Here is a 23,916-nt window from a genome sequence, read left to right as displayed (position 1 = left end):
TGCCAATAATCCTAACGTCACTCTGTCCACCCTCAACTCCGTTTTATTAGAGGTAACAGACTATTTGGTCCCAATGTAAACAAAAAAAATGAAGGGCACATACACAGGAACTGGTTCTCAAAAGATCAACTCATTGAAAAAGAGCCCTAAGACTAACTGAACAGCAAGGCTAAGGAGTTTTTTAAAATAAAATCTTGCAACTCTGTACAAAAAAAATATATAGAAAATACATCCTTGGAGTAAAGGCCAACCCCACCAGAGATTAAGTAGTGCCTCCAAAATTCAACAGAAAAAACTATTCGAACTAGTCGGAAATCTTTCCAATCCTCAGTTACCCCAATCCCAAAGAATCATGAGAATAATTCTCCAAAATTCTTCAACTTAAAAATAAGAACAATCAAGGTCTCGCTGAACATCTGAACAGCACCCAACAGAACCACTAACCAGCAAACCCCTGCTTAGATGGTCAACTTTTAAGGAAGTAACACACTTCAATGTAATTTCAACTATCACCAAACTAAACTCCTAACAACCACTTTGCGGGCCCGGTCCCAGTAAAAACATCGCTGCCTACACTCCGCTCCTGAGGAGAGTGATAATTGATTCTCTCTCTTAAGGGATTGATCCTGGTGGTCTCAAAATAGGTCAAACCACCCTTCTCTTAAAGAAACCCAACCCAGGCACAGAAGACCATAACAATTTTAACCTTGTATATAATCTTCCATTCATTGCTAAAGTCATGAAAAGCTAGGTGGAGAAATATCTGAAAGACTTCATTGAAGAAAACAATCTGCTTGCCCCTCCCCCCAAGTCAGGATTCAGACTCTCCTGCAGCACATAATAGATGACAAACTCTTCTTTTTAGACAAAGGGGAGTCCTGTATACTTGTTCTACTAGATCTATCAGCTGTGGTTGACAATGTCAACCATATCTCACTTCTAAAAATCCTAAAGGTGCATTTGCGCCTAGAACACCAGGTGCAGGTGCTGGAGCGGGTAGTACAACATTTTGTATACCCCCCCCATTTTGCATGTTTATATTAATCTGAACTAATAGTAATCTTATTAATTGGTTTGCAGTGAAATACTTATCAATCATATTAACACAAGAATTAAACGTGGAAATTGCACTTTGCATGGCTATATTAATTGTAAACTAACTTGAGTACGCATACTAATAGTAGAAAATTAGAATATTGCATGGTATATGTTGCTTTGGTAATGTATTTGTGCTTTGTTAAGTGAGTATAAACCGCTTTGAGTGTTGCTTTCTGCTAGATAATTACACACACATATGGGTATTAGCGAAGGGTTAACATTTTATCAGCCATTTCTATGTCTTAATTATGTTTTTGTGTTTCTTTTGCTTAAGTTGCCCATTTCGGCCTAGACAAGATGGCTGAACGAGACGTTGAACGTGACTGCCCTAACAACACGAGGTTCTGGGTGAAGTGCGCAGGCGTCACCGCCAGCAGCAGTGGCCTGGACCTGACCCCGGGAGAACATGTACCCTTCAAGGTCTCTCCGGGAACATCGCCAGCAGCAAAGACAATGGACAATTTAAAAACCGGAACCAGCAAGTGCGATGAGTTCATTACACTGACACCCTGAGAACTTTACCCCGCGACCCCAAGTCGACCAATCAGGACTTTCTAAACCCCGATCTTGATACTTTTTGACATTATTTTCATTATAAAAGCAGGTAGGGAATTGAACTAAAAAAGTCGCTCTTCTTTGACGAACTCGATTTCCTGACGTTATGCTGACGGAGAGGACGGTGACACTGCTGGACAGCTGTTATCCTGAATCTTTGAGAGACTGAATTGCGGCCTAACTTTGCTGAATAAAGATTTTTCCCCTACCTGACTGACTTAGAGGACGACTTTTAGCCAGATAAGGTAAATATGATGTTCTGCAATGCTGATGATGATTTCTAACGATTTTTGCAATATTTCTTAGATAAAGAATATTTGATTAATTGACAAATGTGTTGTGTTGATTATTTGAAGAAGAGAATTAGGATAAGAAGTAGTGTATAGATAGATGAGATTAATCACTAAAATCATAGAGAACAACTAAATGATTCATCTCCTTATGAGAGGAATATCTTAGGGTTGAAGGTAATGTATTTAGAGTAAGGTAAAGGTATTCCTTCCATGTCAGCGTTTGGAAGCTTATTCCTCTAGGGAAGCAGATCAACGGAGTGTGAGTGTTGGTGTTATGGGCCCCACCAATGAATGTATATGAGTGAATTTGCTGTTGAAGTATTTGGTCTGTGACGAAGGGGGAATTTGATATTCCACGCTGCAACAGTTTTTCTGGTAGCAGAGTTATGGTTTTCATTGTTTTGGTTTGGTGATTATTGCTTGTAAATAGCTTATTGATTATTGGTTATTAATATTGGTTTATGTACTAACACTCTATGTTGAGTCGCGTTGAGTTTTATGTTGTTTGCACGGCTTCTGGGATGTAGGAAGTCGGAAGTCGGAAGTTTGTAATGGTTCCGTAGTAGAGCAGAGGTAAGCGCTGTTCTCGGGAAAGACGGAATTGCTGTTATCCTGTAGGTACACAGGAGAAAACGTGGGACGATTGAAGTTGCACGACGCATTGTCTGGGTTTGATTCGGTGACATCGCCGTGTGTTGCCATTAGAGACATTTTCTGTGTGACAGAAGTGTGTATGATAGCGAAGGTTACCTGTGAAATTCTGGTCTTATGTACCAGGGATCCAAATGGCATTCCGATAACGCTTATCACTGGAAAGGTAATAGGTATTCTCTGAGCTTGTTAGAAGGACAAAGGAGAGAGAAGCGCTGCTTTGTTAACGTATGTCATAATTCTGTAGTAGGACAGACTGTTCGCTATTCTCGGGAAAGACAGGATTCTGTGTGAATGTACTACTTTTTCTTGTGTGAAAGTGCGTGAATGTAAAGGCATTCGGGTTAATTGTGAAACTCTAGTTTTATTTCTCAGGAGCATTGGGTCTCCAACTATGTGTCTTAATTCTGGAGAAACGGTTAGCTAATGCTTGTCAGAAGGGTAAGGTAGAGGGATGTGCTACTTTATCAACGGAAGTAACGATTCCGTAGTAGGGCAGAGGTAAGCGCTGCTCTCGGGAAAGACGGAATTCTTGTGAGAAAGGTCTATTGCTATTCCTTGGTTAGCGAAGTGGACAATGGTGGCGTTTTTATGTTGTTACTAACAGAATTGTAGTAATTGAAACAAAAACTTACTGAGCGGATTTTGTGAAGGAGGGGTAGACAGGAGCAGGAGCTGCCACAGTGGCTGCTGACATCAGAACGACCGCGCTGGGATTGGACAGTCGGTCAGAACCGTAAAACACTCCGGATTGGTGCGTTGGTGTGCGCCGCGCTAGGAGTGGAGAAATACAGGGTGACGTAAACGCTCCCTATTGGTGCGTTAGTGAGAGTCGCGCTGGGATTGGAGAATTGTAAAAGTGACATAAACGCTCCGGATTGGTGATACGAAAGAAGGGAAAATGTATTACGATCCACCAGAAAAGGAGAAAAAGTCATGGTTTGGTCAAATTAAGAAGTGGTTTAAGAAGGACAAACCAATTGTAACTAGGGAAGGACAGTTACTTCCTCCACCGAAAACCCCTGCATCCTTTATGGTTGCAAAATATGGATATCACACTTGTATTTGGTTAGATAATTGGGTCAAGTATACCGAGAAGGACGGAGTGTTGGCTTTTCCAGAACATGGTTCATTTAATTTGGCTGTTCTGAGAAATTTGAGAGAGAAAATGATGAATTTAGAACCGAGACCTAGACCGACACAATTTGAGGCATTGACGGAGTGGGAAGACGAGATGCATGACCGAGAAAGACAAAGAAACGGTAGAGGATATAGGTAGCTGTTTGGCAGATCATACGGACATGAGACGCATGATGATCGAATGAGAAGGTGGCGGAATGCGAGTATGACTGAGGGTTTGTTTCCCGTAAAAACTGTAGGAGAGAAAGAAGGACGAAAGTGTGTAGAAAAGAGGCATAATGTGGAATCGAGAGGGTATGGAATGAATGAATCAGAGGATGATGTTCTTGATGATATGTTTTATAAGAATCCACCTCCATATCGACCAGAACCAGAAATATTAACCCCAAGCGCCCCAATGAAAGAAACAGTATGAATCATACAATCAGAACCAGAGTTCCAAGATTTGGGAAGAAACAATCCCATTAGAGGGGTAGAAAAGAAGTCTGGAGGAAAATTAGATGGAGAAAATTCAGCAGAACTAGCAAAAACGACCCTAGAATTAACCGAGAAAATAAGAGAATTGACTAAGAATTTAGAAGCGGTAACTGTTCCAGTAACGATAGGTCCAGTAATGCCTATTTTTGATAAACAGAAAGATAGCGAACATTGTTTGACAGTCCCTTATAAGAGTAGTAAACCGGTTGAACAACCAAGAATGAGTCAGAGTGAGAATCCATGGAGAAAGACTATGAGTATGATTGAACAGAATTTTTCAAATAACCCGTTTTTAGGTCAAAACTGTGCAGAAAAGCGTATGACGATGATAGAGACAATGTCAGAAACTCAAAAAGATTTTGGACAAGGAAATGTAGAAAAGCCAGTAGGACCATCTATAGAGGAATTGAGTGAATGGTTGAGAAGTTTGCAAAAGAAAGACAAAGAATCCCAGTCAATAGATGTGGCCAAGTTACGAATGGTACTGGAAGAATTAATAGTAGGAACTATCCCGACTGAAAAGTTAAAAACCTACCAAGATGAGGAGTTGTTATTTCTGTGTAAAAGCGTAACATGGAGAGCAAAAAGTCTTCATGAAAGATTAGAAGAAGTGGCAAATGAAATGGGTATTGAAATTGAAAAAGTAAAGGCAATACAGAAACCCTATCGAGTAGATTTCACCGAAAAAGACAATGAAAACATGAATACCACAGGACGAATAGGTCAGATTAAAGAGATAATTATTTTGTTGAGAAAATGGGGAGATGTGGACAAATGGAAAAGCCGATGGTATCGTAAACGAGACGAAGTTTCAGACAAAACGTTTTCAGCTTACCCTGTGAGAGAAAAAGAGAAGGTTGTGACAGAATGCCCTATGAGAGAGATTCCAGGAGGAGGAAATGTACATGTCCCATGGATTAGACAGGATATTTTGTCATTTACGAATGACTTCCCTCGACTGCGTGAAAAACCCGTCGAGTGGTATAGACAGGTGGACAGATTTGTGAAATTATCCAAAGTATTGTGGATTGATCTGAATAGCTTGTTTGACATAATAGTACCAGCAGATCTATGGACAGAATGTAAAATAGTAATAGATTGGCCGACACAGGAATACCCAAGGGATCCAAAGACAGGAGCTCCAGACCCAGAGGTAATGAAGAAATATGAACAGGTTATGGCATTTTTGAAAAACAAGGTACCCCCAAAAGAGACAGATTGGGTAAAAATTGACAGAACACATCAGGAAAGCAAAGAGTCAGTACATGCTTATTATGAGAAGTTAATTTTAGCCTTTAAACAATTCAGTGGAAATGAAAATTTGAGTGACAAGGATTTGAGTCATTTCGTATATAGATTTGTATATGTTCTTCGTCCAGAAATTATTGAAATGATAAAACAGCATACGGTAGATTGGCAAAATAAGAAAATAGACGAAGTATTGAGACATGCTAAATATTTCAGTGACGGAATTGAAGCAAAACAGCGAAAACTGAAAGAGAAGGCAATGTGGGCACAGGTAAAAGTAGCAGAAAGACAGGAAGCACAATTAGCAGAACAAGCTGGGTCAAAACAAAAATTTAATCCTGGGAAAAATAAAGGGAATATTGAGGAAGCTAAAAAGAAATTTCTGTGTCATAATTGCGGTAGGATAGGGCATTGGAAATCCGAGTGTAAATTTCCTCCAAGCACTAACGATAAAAATCCATCATTGAATCCACAGGTGCAGAATGAGGTGAGTGGTCAACAGCAACGACAACAGCAGGGTGTAACACAACAAACAGAATCAGGTGCCAAAACCACCTTTTCCACAGAACAAAAATTGCCAGAAGTATAGTAAGGAGAATGGATTCTACGACGAAGAACAGGTAAATAAGCCGCAACGCGCTAGCGCTGCTTCGCAGTATTGGCTGCAACGCGATGAAAGCGATTCAGGAGAGGGTTATTGACGGTGCCGATGGTAGGGAGAAGAGTGCGTGCTTGGCGCAACTCTAGAAGTAGACCAGACAGGCCCATTTGTAGATAGAAAAGTTAATAATGAAAATATTACTTTCCTAGTTGATACTGGTGCTACTCGATCAACTGTTAGATCAGCTGATGTCAAGAATCTTCCTCTCTCGGATGAAACGATCCAAGTAGTTGGTGTATCCAACAGACAGATTAAAACTTACCTTACAGAACCAGTGAAAGTTAGTATAGGGAAATTTTCTGAAATGCACCGATTCGTAGTGTGCGATACCAGTCCTGTGAACTTGTTAGGTAGAGATTTATTGTGCAGGATGAATTGCACCATATTTTGTACTTCAGATGGAATAGCCTTTGAAACACCAGATGATGATGTGCTCTATAAAATGACAATGGCAAACAGAGAGAAAGAGGTTACAGGAACCTATGCTGTATTTAACCCTGAGGAACTACCAAAAGAATTAAAACAATCTGTAAAAGCAAAAGTGTGGGATTTCACAGGAGAAGACGTAGGATTGATGAGAAATGTAGAGCCAGTAAAAATAACTGTAAAAGAAGGAGTATGTTACCCAAATGTCCCACAATATAAATTGACACCTGAAATAATCGAAGAATTTACTCCTGTGATTGAGAAAATGACAAAACAAGGAATTTTGAGAGAAATAATGAGTAGCCCATGTAATTCATCAATAATGGGACTGAAAAAGCCTAGTGGGAAGTTCAGGATAGTACAAGATCTGAGAAAGATAAACAAAATTGTTGTACCATGTTGTCCCATTGTACCGAATCCATCTGTGATTTTATATCAGATCCCTCATGACGCAGAATGGTATACAGTGATTGATCTGTGCCATGCTTTCTTTTTCATCCCATTGCACCATGATAGCCAGCAAATTTTTGCATTTCGGTTTGGTGAGCGCATTTTGGCATGGTGCCGAATTCCACAGGGTATCCAGAAAGCCCCTCAATATTTAATCAGCTACTGAACAAGTCTTTGGAAAGTCTAGAAATGCCTGAAAACTCAGTACTAGTACAATATATCGATGACCTGCTTGTGGCATCGAAAACTTGTGAAGCTTGTGAGGTAGACACAGTAGCATTGCTGAATCATTTGGCAGATGGAGGACTAAAAGTGTCACCATCGAAATTACAATTTTGTAAGAAAGAAGTCCAATATTTGGGACATAGCATTGAGAAAGGACACAGGAAAATAACCATAGACAGAATCAGGATCATAAAAAGAATGAGTCCACCAATGACCCAAAGAGAAGTGAGAATGTTTCTGGTAATGGTTGGATATTGTCGTCAGTGGATAGGCAATTTTTCATTGATTGCAAAACCTTTGGAACGATTGACAAGAAGTGATGTGAGAGATCCAATTGATTTGAACAAAGAGGAGTTGGCAGCATTCAAGAGATTAAGAGAAGGATTGTGTGAAGCGCCTGCATTAGGGATGCCTGACTATGACAAGGAGTTTGAGTTTTATTGCAGTGAGAGAAATGGATGTGCACTCTCTGTTCTAGTACAGAAGCAAGGAAAACTGAGGAAGCCAATTGCATATTTTTCATCCATGTTGGACCCAGTAGCTGTAGCCCTTCCTGGGTGTTTGAAAGCAGTAGCTGCTACATGTCGAAGTCTGGAACAGAGTGAGGGAATTGTGATGGGATATCCTGTGAAAGTGTTTGTACCTCATGATGGGGCGATTCTTTTAACAAGGAGTCGTACTCAGTATATGACGCACAGCCGACTGACTAAGTATGAAAAGGTCATTTTGGGTGCAACAAATGTGAGTCTTGTGAGATGCGTGAATGTGAATCCTTCAACGCTGTTGCCAGATGTAGAGCATGTGGAGGTAACAGATGAAGCAGATCATGATTGTTTGGATGTACTTGATTTCTGTACAAAACCAAGACCTGACATAAAAAATGAACCCTTGCCACAAAGTGATTATGTCATGTTTGTTGATGGATCTTGTTTACAGATGATGGAGTGCTGAGTGCAGCATATGCGGTATGTACAGTTGCAGCAGTAATGGAAGCATCCTATTTGAAAGGAGTAAGGTCGGCCCAAGTAGCTGAACTTGCCCTGACTAGAGCTTGTAAGATTGGGAAAAGTGTGAGAGTGACTGTGATAACTGATAGCCAGTATGGCTATGGGGTAGTCCATGATTTTGGCCAAATTTGGCTGCAAAGAGGTTTCTTGACCTCAAGTGGAACTCCCATTAAGAATGCTGAAGTGGTTGGAAAGTTGCTTGAGGCAATACAGCTGCCTAGGCAATTAGCTGTGGTAAAATGTGCTGCCCATAGTCGCAGTGGTGATTACATTGCCACTGGAAACAAATTCGCCAATGATATGGCGCAATATTGTGCATGACATCAGAATTCAATCAATCGGGCAAAGGAAAGGGAATTGATTTCTTGTTTCCCAATGTTTATTAACACTGTGGGAACATGGGAAGAGGTAAGACAATTTCAGGAAGAAGCAGGAGAGGAAGAAGTAAAACAATGGGTAAAAGCAAGATGTGCACCAAGAGAAAAAGATCATGTGTGGGTCTTGCGAGATGGAAGACCAGTTATGCCTGATAGCATGATGTCTGCCATGGCATGGATGTATCATGGACAGGGACATATAGGGAGAGACGCTATGATTAGGTCTTTTAAGCAAACTTGGTATAATGCCAAGTTCAGGCTTGTAGCAGAAAGTATTTGTCAAAGATGTCTAATTTGTCAGCAATACAATCCAGGAAGAAAGACAGTAGTGAGTCTAGGAACAGTAGGTCAAGAGGGAGGACCTTTTACCAGAATGCAAGTGGATTTCATTGAGATGCCTCCTTGTAACAGGTTGAGGTATGTTTTGGTGATGGTATGCCTATTCTCCAGGTGGGTAGAGGCATTCCCAACAAGAAGAAATGATGGAATGACAGTGGCAAAATTACTGTTGAGGGAATTTATACCTAGTTTTGGGTTCCCAGTGACAATTGAATCAGACAGCGGAGGACATTTTCATAATGAGATCATAAAACTGATATGTGAAGCATTGAATGTACGACAAAAACTGCATTGTGCCTACCGACCAGAGGCTTCTGGTGTAGTAGAACAAATGAATGGTACTATCAAAAACAGAATAGGGAAAATGTGTTTAGCCACAGGTATGAAATGGCCTGATGTCTTGCCTCTAGTACTCATGACTATTAGATCAATTCCAGACATAACTACTGGTTTGAGTCCGCATGAGATCCTCATGGGAGGTGCCATGCGACATGTGTTTATACCAGTCAACAAGCTGATGACTATAACTGACGACATGGTGTTGGAATACTGTAAAAGCCTGGCTGACGCAGTTCATTCTGTGTTTCATCAGGTTGGAGCGGATGCCACCACTCTTGAAAAGAAGCCAGCCCATGATCTAAGCCCAGGGGACTGGGTAAGGATAAAAGTACACAGAAGAAGAAACAGTTTGGGTCCCAGGTGGGTAAAACCAAGGCACGTCATCTTGACCACAACAACAGCTGTGAAGTGTGCTGGATTGAAGAACTGGATCCATGCAAGTCATACTTTGAGAATTCCAAATCCAGTTGATTGTAAAGAAAAGGAGTATTTTGATGAATCAGAATCCAGTACTGAGTCGGATGACGGAGATCCAAAAGACAAAGAAAAAGAAAACCCTGAAAGGGGGGAGACAGAGCCAAGTTTAACTTTGGTCCCCAGAAGTAATTCCCTGAGGAGAAGGTTACAGATTTCTGATACCAGTTCAGACTCAGAGACAGAACAAAGAGCACACTCTTCCAAGAAAGAACAAGGGAAGAACACAGAAAAGGACAGTGGAGAGACAATAAAAGATATCCATGAGAAGGAAGTGCCAGATGAAAGATTGAGAGAAATTCCACCTGAAATAACACCTTTAGATGGACAGGTGACAGATACAGAGAGAGAGGGAAAGATTATTGCGGAAGACCCCCGAGGAGGTGCAGGGAACTCCAACATCCAGTTAGAAGCAGGGACAAGTAGTCAGCAGGAAGATTGCGTGTCGGAGATTCGAGGAGGGGCAGAAGTAGGGAAAACAAAAGAAGTGGTGGAAAAAGAAATCGTTGAAGGTAAAAAGCAAGTTGAAACAGAGTCTGAGGAAAGCGAAGATGAAATACCAGAAGGCCGAGTTCTGAGAAAGAGAGCTTGGAGAACTGAAAAGAATGATAAAGGGAGTAAATTGAAAAGAGCGGCAAAGGACGAGGTGTGGCCAAACAAAATAAAGAGACTGAGATATCGACTGACACGTGTAAATTCGCCAAGAGCTGAACAGGTGAATGAAGTAACGAGTCAGGAGAAATCGAAAGGAGAACAAATAGTAGTTAAAGAAAGCAAAAGAACAAGGAAACCTAACCAGAAGTATAAATCACCGGAATGGACATATGTGGCCCTGCCTGAAGTGAAAGAAGAGGCGGATAGCCAAGGAGATCCAGAGGTGGTTGTACCGAAAGTGGTTGAGGAAGACGAAGAATCGGAAATCCTGAGAGTTATCTTGTCCGATATTGGAGAAGGAGCGGATGTTCAGGACAACCTGTATGTTGAGAACGGAGGGAAGGTGAAAGATGATGAGATGCCAAACTGAATGAGACAAGAAAATTACTGATGGAAAGACAATAAAACACTGAAAAAGACAAAAACTGGTAGAACCACGTAGGTGCTTAGAAGCCTTGTGTTAGAAACTAGTTGTGTAGTAGAAGAGGCTAAGGCAAAAGACACGGCTCATTTTAGAAAAGATGGCAAACATAGAAAGTAGCAAAAGTAGATGTACCTTCCTTAGAAGATGGTGCAAAATGTGTTGTTGTTGTACAGGATTATAAATGCTTCTTTGGAGTATTCTCGCTCTACTAATTTCATTTAAAGTTACTGTAGATACATTAGAAGGACATAGTGATAACATAACTAATATAGGGAAAGTTCAAAAGGTAGTTCCAACTAGAATAGAAAGAAACTATTTACATAAAGATAGGTCAATAACAGATTTTTCTAACAATGTGTTTTCAAAATTATTGTATGAATATATAAAAACAATGGAAGTAAGGGATTGCTACGTATGTATGCAATTACCTGCATCTGTATCTGAAGGAGTGACTTATCATCACCTTCCAGTGACATATGGAATAACATGTAGTGTAATAGCTAGTTTATTTTATCAAACAGGTAAATTAGAGTATTATTTTTCAGATGTAGATACTATATTTTCACAAGTACCAGCAATTAACAAACTAAAAACGGTAAAACCTGCAAAGGTATTAGGTGAATTTTTCTTAGAGACTAAAGAACTAACATTAGAATATATATTTAGAAATAACTTGACTTGCAGTTTAAAGAAAGAGGAGAGGACATTTTTAGATTTGATTGAAGAAAGGAGATTGAAAATGCAAAGAAAGGCTTCAGAAGGTTTCATTTGTGGGAACAGGGCATATTATCGTTTGCCAGACCATTGGTATGGCACATGTTATGTTGGCCTGGTTTTTCCAAAGAATTTTCATATGGATAGAGGAGAAGATGGTGTACATAGCTTAGGTAGATATTTAGCACGTAGTAAGAGAGAATCTTGGACTGAACTTGTGGGTGACATTTTTGGAGCACTGATACCCACAGTGGGAATATCTCTGAATGCAAACAAAATTAGAAAACTTTCAACAGTAGTGGATCGCTTGTCAACAAGCACCGCTGGAGGATTCTTATTGGTAAATACCGAAATGGTTGCCATGCGTGCTATGGTAATGCAAAATCGACTTGCCCTTGATATTTTATTGGCAAAAGAGGGTGGAGTCTGTGGAATGCTGAAAGTTCAACATTGTTGTACTTACATTCCTGACGAAAGTAGAGATTTGAAAATTTATATTAAGAATATTACAGAATTGCATGAAGAAATTGTACCACTGGAGGTTGAAGGTGTCTGGGAGAAGATTGGTAAGAACATATCAGCTATTAAAGACTTTGTAGTAAAATTAGGTAGTACATTTATAGGTAAGATATTATTTCCATTAACATGTGTGATTTCCTTAGTATTAATAATTAGACTAGGTTATATTTGTTGTAGAAAGAATAAAAACCAGAAAAGAATAAAAAGAGAAAACTTAAGGAGAAGGGATAAGAAACAAGAAAGAGAATTTGAAGAAATAGAACTAGAAGAGTTAAAGGAAAGCATGTATAAAACATCAAAAAGAGAAGAAACAGGGGAAACTGAAATATGAATGAAACAAGAAATCAATTTAAAATTCCGTAAAAGGGATATAACATTTTTTGTTTGTGTGGTGATATAATCACCAAAGGGGGGATTGCTGGAGAGGGTAGTACAATATTTTGTATACCCCCCCATTTTGCATGTTTATATTAATCTGGATAATGAACTAATAGTAATCTTATTAATTGGTTTGCAGTGAAATACTTATCAATCATATTAACAAAAGAATGACACGTGGAAATTGCACTTTGCATGGCTATATTAATTGTAAACTAACTTGAGTACGCATACTAATAGTAGAAGATTAGAATATTGCATGATATATGTTGCTTTGGTGATGTATTTGTGATTTGTGCTTTATTAAGTGAGTATACACCGCTTTGAGTGTTGCTTTCTGCTAGATAATTACACACACATATGGGTATTAGCGAAGTGTTAACATTTTATTAGCCATTTCTATGTCTTAATTACGTTTTTGTGTTTCTTTTACTTAAGTTGCCCATTTCGGCCTAGACAAGATGGCTAAACGAGACGTTGAACGTGACTGCCTTGACAACACGAGGTTCTGGGTGAAGTGCGCAGGCGTCACCGCCAGCAGCAGTGGCCTGGACCTGACCCCGGGAGAACATGTACCCTTCAAGGTCTCTCCGGGAACGTCGCCAGCAGCAAAGACAATGGACAATTTAAAAAACGGAACCAGCAAGTGCGATGAGTTCATTACACTGATACCCTGAGAACTTTATCCTGCGACCCCAAGTCGACCAATCAGGACTTTCTAAACCCCGATCTGGATACTTTTTGACATTATTTTCATTATAAAAGTAGGTAGGGAATTGAACTAAAAAACTCGCTCTTCTTTGACGAACTCGATTTCCTGACGTTATGCTGACTGAGAGGACGGTGACACTGCTGGACAGCTGTTATCCTGAATCTTTGAGAGACTGAATTGCGGCCTAACTTTGCTGAATAAAGATTTTTCCCCGACCTGACTGACTTAGAGGACGACTTTTAGCCAGATTAGGTAAATATGATGTTCTGCAATGCTGATGATGATTTCTAACGATTTTTGCAATATTTCTTAGATAAAGAATATTTGACTAATTGACAAATGTGTTGTGTCGATTATTTGAAGAAGAGAATTAGGATAAGAAGTAGTGTATAGATAGATGAGTTTAATCACTAAAATCATAGAGAACAACTAAATGATTCTCTCCTTCTGAGAGGAATATCTTAGGGTTGAAGTCAATGTATTTAGAGTAAGGTAAAGGTATTCCTTTCATGTCAGCATTTGGAAGCTTATTCCTCTACGGAAGCAGATCAACGGAGTGTTAGTATTGGTGTTATGGGCCCCACCAATGAATGTATATGAGTGAATTTGCTGTTGAAGTATTTGGTCTGTGACGAAGGGGGAATTTGATGTTCCACGCTGCAACACAGGCATGGAGTATCAATTGTCTCATCACTCGAGAAAGGAGTCACCCAAGGTTCCATCTTCTCAATCTCCCTTTTCCATTTATACATGTAACTTCTAACCTCGCTCTTGAATGAATCCAACATCAAATTTCATTTACACGCTGATGGAACTCAACTATACCTGCAGGTCTCTTCCCCCAAACAACATAAATGCACTGAGATCAATGTTAAAGGAATTACAAGCATAGATGTACCAAACCCACCTCAAACTAAGCCCACAGAAATTCCTAGTGACTTCAGCTCATGCCTTCACAAACCTGGATTGACTTCTTAAACAGTCTTGATGGTAAGGCCACAATTATTGAGACAGCAAAATCCAGAGGTTTCATCATGGGCGAGAGTCTAAGGGCCTCATTTACTAACAGGTTTTAGAAATGATATGACTCACGGTAATACACCTGGAAACGTGTGAGTGACACAGATTTGCAAACTGCTGAGGCTGAGTTTCTAAACAGTAGAGAATTGTAAATATGCAGGCCCAAGTGACAGTAATTCTATGAGTGCAGATTTAAGATTTGGTTTGTGAATCTATGGCTGTATTTTATTAACCATGAGACCAAGCACAACAATCTACAGTACCAGAACAACTTCATTTAAGAGTTTTTACAAGTTTCTCAGTAGTCTCTCGTCAGGTTTTAGGAGCAAGGTCAAATAGAAGGCAGATTGGCAGGGGAGTGGCTTGAATAAGGTCAACAGGGTTTGCAGCATAACGTGAAAAATCCTTATAAACCAGCTTTGTTTTTAATGCTTTCCAGATCCTTGGCATTTGGTACCACACGAGATGTCACTACCTGCTCCACTCTTTTGAAGAACAATACTTATTTGGCAAGCCTTTTCATAAATAAAGCCATTAGCCCCTTGTCTTGTTCATTACTATAATTGCCTTACGAGTAATGAGACAGTTTGTTTCTCAGTATCAGCACTGCACTTCCTTTTAGAAGTTGTAGGTACCAGTAATTCTCTTTGCTTTTCCTGGGAAACTCATAGTGATCAATAGCTGCTTCTGTGTTCATAGCATCTCTGCAGCTGCTCCGCAGGAAAGATCTAGGACAAATCCTGACCAATCCTACCAATTTTGTAGTCACTCTGTAGAATCTCTGGATCAAAGGACCAGTTAATTATGGACTAAGGAAACTATTTAAAGAGTAGTGCTGACATCTTCCTGGGCAGAACTCCATGGAGGGTTATATATCGGAATCTCTCATGGACAGAAATATCGTCCAACATACATTTTGTGGTCTAAATATTGTTTACAAAACGTTTATCCCATTGGGTGTAGATTTTCCATTAATAGCTCCAAGGGATATATTTATGTGAATTATATTTATGACATAGGGCCTAATTAGATGTTGGCAGAAAGGTTACTCCATCACAACGTTGACAGAGTAAGCTTTCTGCCAACCTGAAGGTCTGCCTGCATGATATACTGACGGTAGAAACTTAAATACATGAACGGCGGAGACTTATTCGTCTCAGCCATCTACATACCCCTCCAACAGCCCGACAAAGTAAGGGCCATTGGAGGTATCCACCTATTCAATTTAGAGGGGGAGGACACATAGCCAGTTTCTACTTTTACAAAACGTGGTGGTAGGTAAAAGGGAAAACTTTTCAATGACCCCCACACCATGGGAGAACACTCATTGTTTTTAGGTCTCGCGTACGCAGCGCGCATGCGCTGCTTAGGAAAAGACCTTTAGAAATCGATTCCGTTTTGCTGTAAAAAACGAGCACGCATTGCATTGCTTTGAATGGGAACGCGTGCACATTAGGCGATTCCCTTGCGGGAGCGAGCTTTCAAACTATCTGTTTGTAATTAACAGATAGTTCCTGCTTGCTCCTGCAAGGGAAACAGGCGCAGGCCCCCTCCTCTCTCCCCTCCCCCTGCTGCCTCCTCCTCATACTTGTTTTTTTTACTTTCCCTTTCAGCTGCTTCCACCCGGTCACTAGGCAGCAAGGTCCCAGGAGGCACCGGGAGAAAGGCGGCAAGAAGCCAGGCACCCTCGATCGGGGGGGGGCAAGCCGTTTGCGGTTATGTAAGAGTTGTACCAGGAAGCTGGGGGAGGGGGAGCTGAGGGAGAACGGCTCTCAGGGCGTGCCAGCCTTACCTCATAAGACGCTTTACTCCCAAGAATGCGCACTGCTCGCAAGAAAGCAGAGCCCTGAAAGAGTAAATTATACAGGTGGCGTATTTTTTCTGTGTTTGGGCCTCGATTTTCAGCATCTTTACAAAAATGTATGAAAAGGTTTAATAAGTTCATTTTCCTTTTCTTTAACTGTGTGAGAACTGAGAGGTGGCTACTCCAGAATGGAGTGATCTGCAGGCTGTGAGTTTGAATCCTGACATGGCCTCCCATCCTTCCTCGGTCGGTAAACCTTAAATTGCATAATTGTAAACTCTGTTAATTATAATGTTTGAAAACAGGACAGTTCAGCATGAGACGCCATACAAACACAAGTTTCTGTTTTATACACAAAGGTGCATTCGCAAATGAGGCATGTGTGTTCCGCATGGATGTGCGTTTTGGCACCTGAGACCAAGGGTAACCCAATAAGAACCTTTTCACATGATGGAAATAATGTACACCTATTTCTAATCCTATGCCGACGTGTGCATGTTTAGTAATAAGGGTTAAGTGAGCAGTAACACCGAGCCGGTGTCATTTTACCCACCCCAGGGCATTGTCATGAATGATGGGACGTGAACTTTCACACGGATCCTGCTGCTACTGAATAGTGCAGCTCCGGGATACCTGCAGTTGTTCTTGCACTGGACGTTCACATTGAAAGAATTATACGGTTAAGATAACAGCATGCGGCAAATGTCATCATTTTTCCTCTCATATTCACCATCCTGACAAAATGCGTAAACAGGCATTAATTAACCGCCCTCTTTTCAAACCTTTTATCGCCCTCCAAAACTGTTCATTTGCTTTCAGCTTAATGGGATCTCTCTCTCTTATACTCATGACTTCACCCTCATTGGAAAGTCAACTGATTGTCAACTATGCTGAATGGTGGAGGGTGAGCTCATCTGATGGGCAACTCAACACTGGCGGGTTTCTATTGCACGTTTTTCACTGTATTGTTTTAAACAAGTGGCTTGCCCAGGCGAGGTGAGTGGATCACCGAATGTATCACATCGATGTCTGCCTTTTGTTTTTTTTCCAGTCCGCATACAATATATTGTTATTTTTCTGATGCAGGGTCATTGTAAGCTGCTGCCAGAGTAAAGCTGTAAATTATTCAGCCTAAACGCCGTGGCTTCTGTCTCCGCAGTGGATCAGCTTAAAGTTACAGATGGCTCACAGCAGAGAGGCCAGGCGGGTCATTGTCATGCACCGCTCTTCTGCCCCCGGGACGAGGGGTCTCACAGCGGAGCACATGCTGTGCTCTTCCAGTGCTTGAGGCATTGCTTGGTGACACTCGCATTCCTCTTGAGAGGATCTCCCTCACCAACTTAACTCACAGGATATTTCGGTTTCATTCGAGAAATACTAATGTCCAAAAAGACTGGATAGTGCCCTGGGCGGGACAACATTCTACTCCCTTGTCTGCTGTTGGTGAATAAAGTAAGGCAGCACGAGGGGGTGGGGGCGTGCTGTCTTCAGAAGTTAGTCCTTGATTACTTCCGAGCGGATACTGGCCTCTGAACACAAAAATCTGTACAACGTCCCCCAGCTCACTCATTACACTCACAACTTAGCTGCCAAGTTGTTGGGAGGGTGATGGGGTGTGGAGGCACTGAGGCAGGATGTGAGAGCGAGATGGGAGGGAAGGTAGAGGCTGATAGTCTTAACAAACATTGACATGGCCAATAGGTCTCGCCTTTGGAACCTTATAAGTATTTAGTTATGCAGTATAATATCCTTGGTGCAACAACATCAACTGTTGCATGGCTAAACACATATAAGGTCCCAAAGGTGAGACCTATTGGCTATGCCAATGCTTGTTTTTATTTTCAATCACAAAACCTGCTTTGAGGTTTTGTTTTTGAAAATAAAAAAAGAACACGAAAGTGTGAGGTATGGCACCTTCAAGTTGATGGATCAGGCAGGCATATTTTCATTACATTTAAAGGAATAGCTGAGACAGAGCTGGGCCGACTAAATGTGGTTGGCAGAGCACCCAAAGTACTACACCATGGCGACGGTACTAACACTGTCTGCCAAAATTTAAATCAGGCCCACAATATTTACGCCAAACAAAAAAAGTACAAAAATTATATTACAACTATACGTTGTACGTACCTGCCTAAGCTCATCTTCCTCTTCCTCCACATCCTCCTCTGCCTCCTCCATGTCTTCCCACTCGCTCTCACTGTCACATGACTCCCTGGACACTTGTGACTGAGGGCAAGGGATGCGCGCCCGAGGTTGTGGTGTGGGAATAATGGTGGAAGTAGATCTGGAACTGTTTGTTGCAGAGACAGGGCTGACTGATGTTGAACTAATGGTGAGGTACTCCTCATCTACTGGGGTAGGAGAAGGAATTTCTGGAGAGAAATATGTGGTAGACACATCATACACTGTAAGATGACCTGTTGGGCTGAGAGAAAGAGGAATTAGCAACAGATACACATAATGTATTGTATGACACAGTCCGAAGAGTGAAATTATTTAATAGCAAATACCATATCTAAAAGAGACAAACAAAATTGAGTTTAAGTGGAGTGAACCTGGAGAACTGATAAAGAGGTGTGAGATAAATACATGCGACAACCTGCATGACGGAGAGAAAAGTGTCAGAAGAAACATACTGCATATTACAGAAACAGAAAAAAAGGATAAGAGATGCCAGCACAAACAACTGCATGACTGTCTGAAAGTGGAATTAGAAACAGATCGATATTCAAGACATTCTGAAAGATTTATGTGAGAAGTCAAAGAAAAGAGCTTGCAAGGGGTGTCAATCAAGATTTTGTCTTCACAGTCTGAAGAGATGGGTGGCTATTTTTCAGTGTGCAGGTATTCACAACTCATACATACATGCTGCGTTCAACATGAGTGTGAATTCTTACCTCTCATGGATTTCCACATCACACACTGAATAGCAGTTACGTCTCAAATCCTCCGCTAGTGAAGATAGAGGCCCAGACCCGATCTTGTCAGCTGTGTAGCTCTGTGTATGTGGGTGTTTATAGTCTGAGAGTGATTCAGGGTTCATTGTGCCCGCTCTACCAACTCCCACAATGGAGACATTTCCTCCCCTGGGTACAGAATCCACATGTGGTTTCCACTTGGGTGTTGGAGTGCGCTTCCCTCCTCTCATAGCCATGCCTCGCTGAGATTCAGTGCCACGGCTCCTGGGGCTCCGAGGCTGGACATCTGGAGACTTAGCTCGGTTAAGTTCTTTGACTGGTGATGGAGCAGGAGTCTGGAAAGTTTAGAAATAGGCTCTCTTAGGAGTTACACATTTAGTGATGTAGAAAGCAATTCCACTCTTGGGTTCTGGAGTGGTGCGCTACTCGTTCAAAGTGCTGCAACACTTCGTCAGGGTTAATAAGCGCTATATAAATATAATTTACAATTACAATCACAAATCTAAGAACCTGGTTATTAGCAGACAGGCTATTGTGTCTGATCAGAGCAAGAGATCAGTGATAGCTCAGACACTGACTTTCAACCTCAAATACTTCCATTTCACTGCCTGTGACAATCTCAGCAGACAATTCTGTCAAATGGTATGTGCGACCTAGGTGTTGGAAATAAACACCAGAAAGGTTGCCATCAGCCCAACAAAAATTGGTTTAGATTATCTTTCCAATAAAATTATGGGGGGAAAAGAAACATCTGCAGAAAGTGAAAATTATCAAGAATTTGCTCCATTTTATTCAGATGTTCCCATGTGTTCGATAATTGTATCCACATCTTTAAATTCAATTAATCTGTTCACATCCAAGAATCGGTTATTGACCTTAATTTAGTGTGTATTTCACTCCATGGACACCTTGGTACTGGGGTAGGCCATACAGCGGACCACAGCAAATCTACCTGTTCTTCTAGGTTTATAGATGGGCTCACTCAAACACTCTTAAACACACTTTGGGGACCGTTCCTCGGTTTGGGACACACACATTCAGCATTCTAGCTGCCATCAAATTGATATAACTCAAGGTACTCAAGGTAGCATCGAATCCAACAACATGACGTTCAATGGGGAACCTGCTGAACAGAAAAGTGACTAACATAATGTGGAAAGTCAATGCATAAGCATCAGATCAAAGAGGATGTAGTCCTGTGCTAGAAACACATATGATACATTATGAGGCTTACTATGCAAAACAAATACACCCTGTCAGACTAAGGAAATCTTCAATATCTTACAGGAACAGACCAACAAAAAGTAACCATTGTTTGTTCCAAAAAACACTGCAAACACCTTGCGTTGTTTGAGTCCAAAATGCCAAATCCGCACAGCCAGTATCAACAACATTGAAGAGAACCCTCAGTCTCATCTCACTTCCAAAGCTACAATTCTCTTTCATTTTCTACCAATGGAATCTTTAGAGGTTATAAACCCTGCAATTAAAATAAAAAGTGTCTAGACATCCTATGAACTCTTGCTTAAGTGCTTATCTTATCTGCCTAGCGACCCCTCTTCCGGTAGACACATGTAACTTTGTCATTGTCTCTCATTTCTCTGGTATAGTTCCAGCACCACTGAAACACATCATCATCACCATCACCTTCTGAAAACAATATCTGCAGGCCTTAACATCCAGGCTAACTACTCACCAATCACCCACCTACCAAGCAACTTCAAGAATATGCTGAACTTATCCACCTCCTCCACGACTACAAATTTAGATTCCACCCTTCTGAAGGCATAAGGACTGCTTTAATAACATAAAGGAAAAGCCTCTTCTCTTCCTGGAGAATGACTGATCCCTCTGGCCTCTACTTTTCAGCATCTATTTTGAGTCTATTGCTCAGCTCCTCGAGCACTTCCAAACATATCCCAATGCCAATGGCACACAGATCCACATCTGCTTGGAATAAGGTGCAGAGACTTCAAAAAATATCACATCATGTCGGCCTCAAGATCCTGCGACATGAAGGAAAGCTTCTTATATATGAATAGTTCTAAGACAGAGTGGCAAGGTTAAATGGGTTGGAAGTGTAACATGAATCCAAACCTCCATTCATTGTTGTAAGTGTTGCCAAGATATGGTTAAAGCTCACTGGGCAGTAAGGGGAAAATAGGAAAGGGAGACAGAGAGAGAGAGAGAGAGAGAGAGAGACAGAGATAGAGACAGAGACAGAGAGAGACAAAGAAAGACAGCGAGAGACAGAGAAAGAGACAGAGGCACATAGACATAGAGAGTGAGAGAGAGAGAGAGAGAATGAGAGAGAGAGTGAAAGAGACAGCCGCAGCACTCTCCTAACCTCCCTCAGCCCCGCATACAACCCTGCAACAGACAGGACACATATCCCCGGAGGCAGTATCCCTATCACCTTCAAAAAATCCATCTAATACTCCACCATCTTGGAAAGCACCACTAGCAACACGGAACACTTGGCCTTCAAACTTTTCACCACCACCAACTACATTCTGAGGGGCACCCTCGTCTACCACTCTGCAGGGCACAACACCTCACTACTCGAAAAGACTTCTTTGAACAAAAACAAGTTGCACACATTCAAGCCCAACACTAGATTGCACAATTATGCACAGCATGTGTATCTACAGCTACACATGCCACGAACATGGTATTTCATATTAAGTTGTCAATGTTGCCTATTGCTATTTTCATGAATTACCAAGGAAATCCACATTTTCTCGATTTTCTCTTGGCAGAAGCTCCTAGCAGGTGAGGGCAACTGAAGGGAGGAACACCTTTACAGCTTCTCAAGTTAACAAGCAACACTTTAATAATATGGATGCAATTTAAACCATTTATTTTATATAATTCTGCAAATAGAAATACACTTTCTGGAGTTCATGGAAATAAGTGATTGGATGTTCATGTTTTCAAGAAGTATGCATCATTGATTCGGTTTTTGCCATTTTTATTAATAACATAAATAAATGAATATATTTGGAAATATATACATATATAAAACCGACATAGTAGCAGGGAGAAAACAGGTTTGACAACATCATGCAATTATTTTCTCTTACCAGACAATTCACGTCAATCTCAGGGAGGACACCATCAGGAGGGCGACAGAGAAGTAGGGTAACTTCAGAAGCAGAACCCCTCAGCAAATGCAAAATTTCCTGTCAAGGAAAATACACAGCAACATCTTTTTTTCTGCTTTTGAAAGGGCAAGTCATTTCATTAAATCGTCACTTGATGGAAGAACCATCTAGTCAGAAGGGGAAACAGAATGGAATATCGCAGGAATTCAGAAGGACAAGCAAAGTTCTAGGAGTGAATACGGTAATGTTATTTGATTCACTAAAGAAATAAATGTCTGCTATCTTTTCACTGCCTCAGTCCTGTCATAGCAACGCCTCTTACCACACAGCCCATTAGCTACCTCCTTTCAAGTCCTGCATGCACTGATCGTCTCTGTAGGAAATAACATCCTCCCAGCATTTTTGCCAGGAGAGCTTGGAAGGAGCTGGGGTCTTATTTGGGAAGTGCCGTTCAAAGGTAGAAGCTTGATCTAAAGGAGAATTGTGTTTCAGATAAGGAATATTGTCTGCTTGAAGAAGTATTGTGCAATGAACCAGTGAGGGGTCTCTGCTGAAGGGACATTGGCTAGATGGTTAGAGAAATGACAGAATGACAAAGAGATGTGATCAAGATTAGGTTGCCACTTCACTTAATGTCAGAGGGACACCATATACATACTTAAGTATTCGGCCATGAACCACTGCATTCAGGGTGTGGTAGCATTGATCTGTTGAGCCGCTGGGAGTACCACACTACATGCCAATAGTGTGGAACAAAAAAGCCAGGAAACATGATGCTGTTCCAAACCAGAGCCAGGTGGCAATCTTAGATCTGGATAATGAAGTTTGGTGCAGTGCATGCAGCGCCCTCTCCAGCCTGGGTACTCATAAATCAATACGCCACACAGAGCTTAGTATGACACTTCTTTATTCCTCGGCGTGTAACTGCAAATTCAACGTTGTAACCATGAACTCATTTAACCACACCTGAACACCTATGTCATAGTTCTACGGAGTACATCAGCAACCAAAAGGGTCCCGTCATTGCTAACTCACAAGACACTACAGAACACAAGTTATGTGGTTTACATAAAGGGCTTTGGTTAACAGAATAGGTATTATATGGTAGAAACACAAGACATCGTTGTGGTGAGGCAATTCTAAATAAGATGGCTGCATGCTTTTGAGAAGAATGTGTGGCCTAGTGGACGGATGTAACCCAGAGGTGGTTGAGGCATGTTTCGAAATGAAGAGGAGGCTTGCTGCAAAACAGAGTGTGGTGCAGAGGAAAAAGTGTGGTCTCGACAAGGTGGAGATCCTAGTGTAGGAGGAGTGGTCTATTGTCTCCTGTAAGAGAAGATGGGTCTGGAGGAGAAGCTAGTGTCTAGATAATATGAGGAGGAGGCTGTGTGATCAAAAAGACAAGTGATCTTAAGAAAGTGCGGTGCAGGAATAGGAGGCATTGTCTAGAGACAATGTGGTCTGTACTGGTGCGGGACAAGATGAGGTAAATACCAGAATATTTTGTCTGCAGAAGGAGATATACCATGGTAAAGTCAACGTGGTCTAGAGAATGATATTTAGTGTGTTGAACAAAGTTTGGTCCAGACTATACAGTATGTGAACATGGTCTGGTGCAAGCGAGGTATTCTGCAGAAGATGTGAGTTGGAAGAGAAGAAGTGGTCTGGTGAGGGTGAGGCATGCTGAGCAGACATGATTTGTATGTATAACGTGTTGGGTGTTTGTAAAGTATAAGAGCTGCAGTAGTTGGTGTTCCTGTATTTGTTGTACAGCTGAACACATTTTGTGATCTCCAGCAATCCCTTGAGAGGTTGTTTTAAGTAGCAATATTAAATCTATAATGGTAATCTTTTGAAAAGACACGCTAATAATGCCAGTGTCAGGAGATGAGATTACTTAAAAATG

At 41.1% G+C, this 23,916-nt stretch overlaps 1 protein-coding gene across 2 annotated transcripts in view; it reads right to left on the bottom strand.

The window, feature by feature from the left end:
* Nucleotides 1-23,916, bottom strand: part of FRMPD2 (FERM and PDZ domain containing 2) — a 503,133-nt gene that overhangs the window by 228,202 nt on the left and 251,015 nt on the right. For both annotated transcript variants that reach the window (XM_085608774.1, XM_085608775.1), the window contains exons 27-29: nucleotides 21,990-22,088; nucleotides 18,886-19,241; nucleotides 18,116-18,413 (exon numbers count right to left, since the gene is read on the bottom strand). In XM_085608774.1, coding sequence (XP_085464900.1) covers nucleotides 18,116-18,413; nucleotides 18,886-19,241; nucleotides 21,990-22,088 — 753 coding nt within the window. The remainder of the gene's footprint in view (nucleotides 1-18,115; nucleotides 18,414-18,885; nucleotides 19,242-21,989; nucleotides 22,089-23,916) is intronic.

This window comes from Triturus cristatus, chromosome 1_2 (genome assembly GCF_964204655.1).
Source record: "Triturus cristatus chromosome 1_2, aTriCri1.1, whole genome shotgun sequence".
Taxonomy (NCBI): domain Eukaryota; kingdom Metazoa; phylum Chordata; class Amphibia; order Caudata; family Salamandridae; genus Triturus; species Triturus cristatus.
This window is presented reverse-complemented; position numbering and strand designations above follow the sequence as displayed.